This window comes from Martes martes (assembly GCF_963455335.1).
Source record: "Martes martes genome assembly, chromosome: 8".
NCBI lineage: Eukaryota > Metazoa > Chordata > Mammalia > Carnivora > Mustelidae > Martes > Martes martes.
In genome coordinates, this window is record NC_137895.1 from 99,722,104 (window position 1) to 99,732,971 (window position 10,868).

Sequence of the window (10,868 nt, forward strand, 5' to 3'; positions counted from 1 at the left end):
TTATACCCAGTGCCTTCTGGAGACACTTATGAAAAGATGTACGTTATAACCATTTTTACGTCAAAATTTCAAAAGAAGTTTACTCTTAGCAATCAATGATATGAATGCTCTACATCCTGTAATACAGTAAGTTAAAACTACAGATTCTAATACCTGCTTTTCTAATCTTTGGAAAATTCCTTCCCGAATTCTAATGTTCCTATTCTATTTTTTTTTTTTTTTTTTTTTTGGAGAAGAGTTGACATTTACTTATTTATTTATTTATTTATTTTTAAAGATTTTATTTATTTATTTGATAGAGAGAGATCACAAGTAAGCAGAGAGGTATGCAGAGAGAGAGGGAGAAGCAGGCCCCCCCACTGAGCAGAGAGCCCAATGTGGGGCTCGATCCCAGGACCCTGAGACCATGCATGACCTGAGCCAAAGTCAGAGGCTTAACCCACTGAGCCACCCAGGCGCCCCTAATGTTCCCATTCTTGAAATGAAAAAACTCCATCTATTCTTTTTCCCCTCAGATAATACAGAAGAGTGAAAATGTATTCACAAACCCAGATGCTATCTAATTTTCTCCCAAATGCCTTTGGGAAGAAATAAAAGATTAAAAAAATAACATTTACTGAATGGCTGCAATGTTCAAAGGACTGTGCGAGGTGGTGTCACATCATTTCTCCTTATAATCCTGGGGTAATTCTAAGTCTCCATTTTGCAGTTAAGGATATTGAGACGGGATGCCTAGGTAGCTCAGTCAGTTAAGCATCTGGCTTCAGCTCATGTCATGATCCCGGGGTGCTGGGATCGAGCCCTACGTTGGGCTCCCTGCTCAACAGGGAGTCTGCTTCTCCCTCTCACTCTGCCCCTTCCCCCCGTGCACACTTTCTCTCTCAAATAAAATCTTTTTTTTTTTTAAGATTTTATTTATTTATTTGGCACAGAGAGAGAAGAGAGCACACAAGCACCAAGTAGGGGGAGCGGGAGGCAAAGAGAGAGGGAGACACAGGCTCCCTGCTGAGCAGAGAGCCAGATGCAGGGCTCGATCCCAGTACTCTGGGATCATGACCCAAGCTGAAGGCAGACGCTTAACCAACTGAGCCACTCAAGCGCCCCTCAAATAAAATCTTTACAAAGCAAAAAAGGATACTGAGACCCAAAAATGTAAATAATGTTACCAAATACATTCAAATATAAAATAGCAGAGCTATGATCAAAATCTTACTCCATCTGACTCTCAGACCTAATAGCATTTCACCAAGGTATAATGAAGAAAATAGTTATTAAATCTACTCATTTTCCAACAAAGAACCTGCCAAATATCATGACTCTCGGTTCACTAGAAAAGCTTTAATTCCTTATTAGAGGCTGCCGGAATCACTGTGTCAGTACCAAGTGCCATTTAACAGCAAAAACATCAAGATACTCCTTGACAAACAGGTGCTACCCAATCAAAACCTAAGATATGATGATTTCTCAAAGTTATGAAGAGATTTACCTGCATCACTACCTCCATGCTTAGATTTTGGAATGGGTGGTGGAGTGACATGATTGCTGATGGCAACAGAGGACGGTGGGGGAATAGTGACTTTGCCTCCAGGTGGGGGTGGGAGCAAACTTAGGCCCCCAGCCCCTGTAGTCTTGGGCTTAGAAGCACCTCCTTTCTTAGTTGTAATGTTCTACATAGAGAAAACAGAGGAGAGAAAGAAAAAGTCACAAGCTTATTTCAGAAATACAGGGAGTGGGGGAAAGAAAGCATACTCACCCCAATACTCAATTTAATGGTCTGTCCTTCCTTGAAGCCCAGATCCAACTTGGGACGATTGTCCATGTCCTGAGATTCTTTGGAAATCTCAGATTCCTGCTTTACCCACCTAAAAGAGTAAATTATGTTAATCTGAGATTACCTGAGAGTCTGGCACACAAACCTGAGTATAACTAACTTATGGGAAACAGGATTCCAGAAAGCAGAGTGAGGGAATATGAAGAATGAAGAAGGAAAGGAAGAAAAGCCATGAAAGAGGGCAACAGGGTTCAGTGGCACTGAGGAGCCACACAGAATACATATTTAACTTGTCCCTCCAAGGACAGCATTTAGCTGCCAATTCTCATCTTCCATGGTTGAGAGCTGCCCCTTAGGGAGTGTTAATTCCTCAGTCCTTCCAGGCTGCATTCCTGTGCCACGTGAGTGGACTTCCACAGTTTCAGAGTTCTGAGGCACAAAAGCAGAGTTGTGCCTATGCCTGCCCTTGAAGTAGAGAGTCGACAGTGTGCATGATGCTACCCACCACAGCTGTGCCAAAACCAGGCAGGCGGAAGAAATGTTGAAACAGACATAAAACATGTCAGCTACACAAAGTAACAAAACTGCCCCACAACTCCCCACTATCTCCCATACAGTCCTGCTATTATTGTATGCCTCCCTCAGCCACTTACAAGCACAATTCCCCAGAGACATAAGCAAAAGCATCTCAAAATACCATACAAGGGACCAAAAACATGTTCCAGGTTTTAAGGAAAGGACAGAGCAGATACAAAGATAATGTAAGGAAACAGCAAATGGAAAGATTCAAATTCATAATGCACTAGTTTACCAAATACAGAAACCAGGAGGTAAAAGAGTGTCCATTCAACTGAAAAGGAGCACATCCAAAACCTTTTAACCAGGTAACTAAAGGTCAAATTTCACTCACTTGAAGTGATCTTGCAAGGAGACATTAAAGTCAAAGGCATCACCCCGATCTGTGAAGCCAATGCCAATGAAAGCACTACGCCCTGTGAAAAAGACAGGAATATTCTCAATAGGAAGTACCCTTGGGGAAAATTCCACCCAGTGAAAAGTCCAGAACATGAAACATTTTCTCACAGCCCTGGGGTCCACAATCTACATATAGCCCAAGGACCAAATGCTGCCATCACTTGTCTTTATAAGTAACATTTTACTTGAACACAGCTACACCAATTTGTTTACATATTATACGGCTGCTTTCACACTACATCAGCAGAATTAAGTAGCTACGGTTGAGAACAAAATCTAAAATATTTACTAACTGCATCCTAACAAAAAGTTATGACAACCTCTGATAGAGACTATCGAGAAAAGATAGAGAATGACTGCCCTAACATAGATGATTTAAGACAGTCCCATCAAAACCCACCACAAACAATGAGTGAATGGGCAATATGTGTTAATTCTTTGGTTAGTTAGACACTTTGATTTATTTACGTCTACCTATTAATCATCATGTCTTGAACTTGTGTTCGTATCTATTACTAATAACATGTTAACCCTTGTCCTTGCTTTTAGCAACTACAGTTAACTATGGAGAAAGGAGAAGAAAAATTTAGTAAACTAAAGAAAGATAAATGCAATTAGGACACACTTTCATTGAAGTACATTACCTATTTTCCTACTATCACCCCATTCAAAATCCCAGATTCCTTACCAGTACCATCCTGGATCCGGATTACAAAGTAGCGGCTGGAATCTGTCACTGTCTCCACAGCAATACCAGGATACTGTTCTACTGGTGCCTGAGCAAAGAGCTCCCCTGACAGGCAAGAAAAAGAATTCTTTGGGCAAAGGAAGCAAAAATCTAAAACTCCAGTTAACAAATATTTACATTCCAGTCCCCAACTTAAATGTACTTATAAATGCACCAAACCAATACTCTTAATATGTCAGAGAGTCACCAGCACAGATTACCTGAAACTTTATCCTCAAGTTTGATGTAAGCGATCTTCCCTTTTGAAGTGATTCGGAGGCGACCAGTCCAATCAGGCTGGTCTAATTTCCAGTCAGATGCCCTAGGATAGGAAAATAGGAAGTCTCAGGTCCATGTCTTTAATTACTAAAAACCTACACAAATCATTTGTCACAGTACTATTTTGCTGTCCTGGGTTGCTTATTCTTTCTACCTATTAAATAATCAATAAGAATAACTCATGACCCCTCTACATAGATGTCTCATTAGTACATATAGCCCAAAGCAAACAAGTCCTTACTATGTAAGGATTATCCAATAAGCATCAATAAAAACATGTAAAGTACAAATACAAGCAATTTTTTAAAATTCTCATAATAATACCATTTCCCTACTGCAGATAATAATTTATATAACAGTATTTTACCAATCAGGTAACAACAAAGTCTACTAAATAAATCATACTGGTAATAGAACCCTTCCCAAATCCCTAAATGTATCATCATCTTTCACTGAATTCAACCAATATTTACAGAGTGTGTATTAAGTCACAGGCACTATTCTGAGCGCTTGGGAGACAACAGTGAATGAACAAAACAAAGACTTCTACCCTCATGAGGTTTACATTATAATAGAAAACAAGTAATAAAAAAACATAAAAAATAAGCAATATAAATAGTATCTCAGAAGATAAGTGCTACAGTAAAAAAGAAAATGCAGAGGCAGAAAAGGGAAATTGGGAGGGTAGTGGGAGAATAAACAGGTTGTAACATTCAAGAAGGTGGCTGGGGAGACCTTATTAACACAGTGAAATGTGAGCAAAAATGTGAAGGAAGCAAGAAAGTTACTCATGCAGATACTGGAGGAAGGGGGCAATTCCTGGACTAGAACAATTAGTCAACAGGTGCTGAGATGGGAGTGTATCTAGAATGTCTGCCCTCAAAAAAAGGAAGCTGCTACAGTGAGAATAAAATAAATTAAGAGATGAAGTGGGAGAGGTAACAGAGGGCCAAATTTTATAGGTCTTGTAAGAACTTTGGCTTTCACTCTGAGTGAAGAAGCCATTAACAGGTTTTAAGCAGAGGTGAAACATGATCATGATCTTCCTTTTATTTTATTTTTTTAAGAGAGTAGCTGGTTTTTGTTTTTTTTCTTTTTAAAGATTTTATTTATTTGACAGAGAGGGATCACAAGTAGGCAGAGGCAGGCAGAGAGAGGGGAGGAAGCAGGCTCCCTGCTGAGCAGAGTCAGATGTGGGGCTTGACCCCAGGACCCTGGGATCATGACCTGAGCCGAATGCAGAGGCTCCAACCCAATGAGACACCCAGGCGCCCCAAGTAGCTGTTTTTTTAAAAGACTTAACTTATTTGAGAGAGAGGTGAAGGGAGGAAGAAAAATCTCAAGCAGAGACTTCCAGCTGAACGTGGAGCCAGACACTGGGCTCAATCTCATGACCCTGAGATGATCATGACCTGAGCCAGAATCAAGAGTTAGATGCTTAACCTACTGAGCCACCCAGGCACCCCAATCTTCCTTTTATTTTAAAAGGATTACTTTGTCTGTTGTGTGTAGAAGCAATGTAGGGATGTAAGTGACAAAGCATGGGGATTAGTTAAGAGACTACTGCAGTAATCTAGGAATCATAATGATGACTAGGAAGAGGGGGCAGCAGAAGTGGCTACATTTTGGATATATTTAAAGCAAAGAAGAGGGACGCCTGGGTGGCTCAGTTGGTTAAGCAGCTGCCTTCGGCTCGGGTCATGATCCCAGCGTCCTGGGATCGAGTCCCACATCGGGCTCCTTGCTTGGCAGGGAGCCTGCTTCTCCCTCTGCCTGCCACTCTGTCTGCTTGTGCTCACTCTCGCTTCTCTCTCTCTCTCTCTCTCTCTCTCTCTCTCTGACAAATAAATAAATAAATAAATCTTTAAAAAAAAAAAAAAAAAAAAAGCAAAGAAGAAGGATTTTCTAATGGATTTATTGTGAGGTAGAAGGAAAGAGAAAAGTCAAGAATGACTCTGAAGATTTTAGCCTGAGCAAAGGAGCTGCCAATAAGTGAGATAGACTATAAGCAGAGCAATGTCTGGGAAGAAAGATCAGGAGTTCAGTTTTGAATATGTAGAGTTTAAGATAGCAAACAGATTTTCAAGTGAAGATACAGAGAAGGCATCTGAATACAAGTCTGGAGTTTAGGAAAGACATGTAGGCTAAACATACTGATGTCCATGGAAACATTACAAATACTGAATACTTAAAATGTGTATGATGATAAATGAATTTGAATGAAATCTAAGACATTTAAATATGATCAATTTTACAAAGCAGTGCCTTGTGATTTTGTCAGCGTGTGGAAAAGAGAGGGCAAAGTAAAAGTTATTAATAACTTATCCTGGGGCAGCTGGCTGGCTCAGTCAGTAGAGCACGTGACGCTCGATTTCAAGGTTGTGAGTTCAAGGCCCATGTTGGTGCAGAGATTACTTAAAAATAATATCTTAAAAACAAAACAAACTCATCCCTTAGGAACCCGAAGACAAACACTCACAAGTTAGAAAGGTAACAGTAAGTATATCTAAACAATAATAAGTTTAACAAGATGGCAAGCAAAAGATGGAAAAGAGAAAGCACGGGTTTTGAACAGGATTTATAAGACAAATCTTTGTCATGTCCATCTCTCTTGACGCCCTGCCTCAAAGATGCTCAAGTACTTGAATCTGATCCAGAATACAATGCTCTAAAGGTCCCTGTATTTTAATTTTTTTTAATATGGTCATTACTTGTTCTCTTATGCCTCTACGAGCTAAACACAGTATACTGAATATATCAGAACAAGCCTACCAGATGTGTTTCCTGGGACAAGTTCTTTGTCTTATTTATCTTGCGTGTCTAGTGGCCAATATTTAACAAATTCTCAGTAAGTGAATGGATATCCCCAGCAACAGTCTCCTTCAGCCCTGAGCCTTAGTTCCTTTCCCACTTCCAAGACCTAGCCTGAGGAACTCTTGGTTTCACTGGTCTTCTGAACTGACTTCAAAAATTTTCATTCACCTCAGTAATAAATCCTTACAGCAATCATATGGAACAGGCATAAAAAGCCTATTATCTCTGTCTCTCTAGGTGAAGAACAGTAACACAGTAAGTATATAATGCCTAACTCAAAGTCCAGCATTCTTCTCATTACCTTAAAACAGACTATTGAGCTTACTATTGATTTAGCTGAGGAGGAGGGCAGTGATGAATATAAAAATTTTTATAGGTTGGGATACTATTTCTTCATCATTTATAACTTTCTCATAGACCTAAACTATCAGTGAAAGCCTCAGGGCAACAGCTCACACTAGGTGATCTTAGTCACTCAAACCGTGACTCCTGCTTCCTAAAAAGCCCAGTTTTTAAAAACCTTTAATAGCAGCCTAAAGAAGTCATGCTTATAATGGAAAATGTGTTCTGTAAACAAGATTAGGCAGACAAAAAGACATAAAAGTAATGTTTATCAAGCATCTATTACATGCCAGGCATTATGCTCACTCTTATGAAAATTAAGTGAGAGGATACTGCAAGGTATAAGTAGTATATCCATTTTTACAAATGAGGAAACCACAGTTCAAAAGAGTTAAGTGTCAGGCGCCTGGGCTGGCTTAGTCAGTTAAGCATCCGCCTTTGGCTCAGGTCATGATCCCAGAATCCTAGGATCAAGCCCCACGTCGGGCTCCCTGCTCTGTGGGGAGTCTGCCTCTGCCTCTCCCTCTACTGCTCCCCATGCTTGTGCACTCTTTTTTTTTAATATAGATTTTATTTATTTATTTAACAGAGAGAGAGAGACAGCTGCAGCGGGAACACAAGCCAGGGGAGAGGAAGAAGCAGGCCTCCCACTGAGCAGGGAGCCAGATGCATTGTGATGTGGGGCTCAATCCCAGGACCCTGGGATCACGACCTGAGCGGAAGGCAGATACTCAACGACTGAGCCACCCAGGCACTCCTTGTGTGCTCTCTTGTTCTCTCCATATATAAAATAAATAAAATCTTAAAGAAAAAAAAAAGAGAGTTAAGTGTCTTGCCAAAAGCAAATAAATGGGAATCTCAATGCAAACTTAGTGCAGCTCTCTTCATTCATTATAGTAAGGGTGGATAATGATAAAATACCTTTTGGAGGATTACAAACGTCAATAATAAGCAGGAAAACATAGATAACAAGAAAAAGGAAAATTAAGAAACTGTTTTGATGGCTCACTGCTGTTAACGGACATAAGGATAAAAGGCTCTGGATAAACTAGGAAGTGAAGGTAGAGAATACAGATGGGTGAGAGAAGGAGGGTCTTTAAAACACCTTAAAGCAGAAGAAAAAGAAGAGAACCCCACTTTGTGGTATATCCTATCCTCCAGGAAGTCTTAACTATTAAGTTGGGCTATTCCACCTTATTTAGCAGTTCAATCAATGCTAACTTATGCGATTAAGGATAACCTACTAATTTCTTCCACATTTAGAGTGCCCACTATGCACCAGACACTATAGTAGACCCTGGTACTATAAAATTAGAAAAGAAACAAGTTGTTCATAGCTAGTCTGGGAAAACAGATCGAGCAATCAATTACAATACAGAAGGAAGAGCACTCACTATGACAGAGATAAGCATACGTGTTGTGGAAGCATGCAGAAAACATACTAAAGCCAGAATGAAAAGGGAGCTTCCCAAGGAAGATATCTCAGCTGAGTCACACATAGTACTACCTGTAACTACCATCAGAAAGCATGTAGATTCCTATTCATGGTCAATTTGGAGTCTGACTGAAAGACTGGAATTAGGACTACCTCTTTGCCAAAAGGTACAACCCACAGGGTCTAATGCACAGGTCAGCAAGCACAAAGATACTGATTGATGATGAACTGATGATGAATGCCTCTCCGGTAAAGAGGCAAAATAATGGACACAGGAAGAGCACAACAGTCTAAGTAATAATAAATGCCAAGAGGAAAATCATGATGGTGATGTGGATCAGAGAACAGTAAGAACAGTATCCTATATATTTACATGCTGCTTTACTGTTTCCTAAATTCTTTCACATTATATTATTTCATTTAACCCTCTAAAAACTTCTGTGAGGTACATAACCAGAGCAGGTTTTATTATCATTAACTTTTTTTCCCTATTCACAGATGAGAAAACTAAAGCTTGGAAAAGCTAAGAGATTTGTCTCAAATCATACAGCTGTTAAGTTGTCAGAGGTCATACTCATATTTCTCAGCGTGTAATCCAGTTAACATGTTAACTCTTTCCACTACATGACCTCATGACTTCCTACAGCATCCTCAGAACCTCACTGTTATCGGATTACAAGGTGGTCAGCACTATAGAGAAAATGCTCCATTAACTCTGGAGAGAAAAAACTATGGCAGAGGTTAAGGGGGCGGGGGGGGGGGCATGTAGGAAAATAGAAAATACTATGTAATCATCAAGAAAACGTACTGAAAAGAAACAGAATGGACAACCACTGGAAAACCTATAATCCTAACCTTTGCCCACTAGCCAAAGAATTGAAAGGAAAACCAAATGGTGGATGGTATTTGGTAGCAAGACTGACAACAGCACAGAAGATAAACTGTATCACCTACAGAATGGCCAACAATGACTATCTACAAAAGCGTACTGGTAACGGGTATGAGGGAGGACGGGAGGGGGTTTCGACAAGGGTGACAAACTGCAGGACGCAGGAAAGAACGAAAGGTGACTGGCAATGGAGCAGGGACGATTGGATGTGGATGATGGGGAGCACATGGGTAACCCAGAGGGGCCCAAGGGAAGAGGGGTGTGAGGATGCAGACGGTAATTTTTCTAAAAGCGGAGGAAACCAGGATGACATTCCACAGTGGGGAAAGAACAGGAGGGCAGGGCCATAACAACCCAGGTGGGCAGGCTAACAAGGTGACAACCCAGAGGTGGCAGTGGCAAGGGACGCGCAGCGGGCTACCTGAGGAGGAAACTGTCATCCCCGACCCGGTATGCGTGTGCTGCAGTGCCTCGGGGTTAGTACCTGTAACCGCGGTTGGAGGCCCGGGGAGGAATCCGGTAGACGCTAACGTCGGGCTTCACACACAGAACAGACTCGTACTCCAACTCGGCCGCCATCTTGGCTCTGCACTCCGCGCCACCGGGGGCGGGGCGTATGGAATGGGGGCGGCTGTTGGGGGCGGGGGAGGTGGGCTGTGCGCAACTTCCGCTTACGCTACTTCCGCGCGATTTTAGTTGGGTTCCTGAGATTAACCTTCGGAGGTACCGGCTGGGGAAGCCATATTGAAACCTGGAAACCGTGAAGCTGCGCAGTTCGCCATCTTGGGTAATGGCAAAAGGGCCTTTCCAGTGCGTGACCCACGTTATGGAAATCTCGATCCCCAAAAGTGATTAGGGAAAGCGCCATCTTGGGGCTGGCAGGTTCCTGCCGTGCTTGGGGAGGAGGAGGACCATCTTGAAATCTGGGCGAATTTTTTTCTGACAAGAACCACTTTTTAACCAGTTTCCCGGCAGAAAAAGGGTAATTACCTGTTGGTAATCCCAAACCGGGTACCTACAGTAAATACATGACTCAGTCATAGTCATGGTGGAGTTTAATCCTCCGGCGTCTAAATGTTAAAAATGCCCAGCCTGATTAGTTGCCTAACAGCACCGTTTAATCTCGGATTTCACAGAACAACACCTGTTGAAATAGTTTGCCACGCTTTCAGTGTACATTCTGGTTATCTTTTTGGAAAATAACCTCAAACTCTTAAATGGGACCAACTCAATTACTGATAAATTAGCGAAAACTAATGAGCTATTAATGCCCACTATTTGCTCCAAATCCTATTATAATGATAAATCCTACCGAACTCTTTCCATAAATATGTTCTTTGTACACTTTACATGTAAACTTGCCACGACACTATCACTTTGAACCGATTTAATTAGCAGGGATAGCAGGTGTCAAAACCAAGTTATGAACTGAAGTCTGTCTGACTAAAATAGCAGTGGTCTTTGCCCCTTCATTATACTGACTGGTTGAAAACCTGTCATTAATAATAGCCTACCTGACAAAGTGATAATCTTAAAATTCAAGAAGACTTACTTATTTTTTAAAGATTGTATTTATCTGTTGAGTGATAGAGAGCTTGAGAGGGGAGAAGGTCAGAGGGAGAAGCCGACTCTCCGT

General features: G+C 41.2%; 1 protein-coding gene across 2 annotated transcripts in view; it reads right to left on the reverse strand.

Moving 5' to 3' along the window:
- Positions 1-9,825, reverse strand: part of NECAP1 (NECAP endocytosis associated 1) — an 81,032-nt gene extending 71,207 nt beyond the window's left edge. For both annotated transcript variants that reach the window (XM_080810054.1, XM_080810055.1), the window contains exons 1-6: positions 9,717-9,825; positions 3,695-3,795; positions 3,435-3,539; positions 2,682-2,763; positions 1,754-1,862; positions 1,487-1,667 (exon numbers count right to left, since the gene is read on the reverse strand). In XM_080810054.1, the coding sequence (XP_080666180.1) occupies positions 1,487-1,667; positions 1,754-1,862; positions 2,682-2,763; positions 3,435-3,539; positions 3,695-3,795; positions 9,717-9,811 (673 nt within the window). In that variant the 5' untranslated portion in view covers positions 9,812-9,825. The remainder of the gene's footprint in view (positions 1-1,486; positions 1,668-1,753; positions 1,863-2,681; positions 2,764-3,434; positions 3,540-3,694; positions 3,796-9,716) is intronic.
- Positions 9,826-10,868: the final 1,043 nt, after the last annotated feature.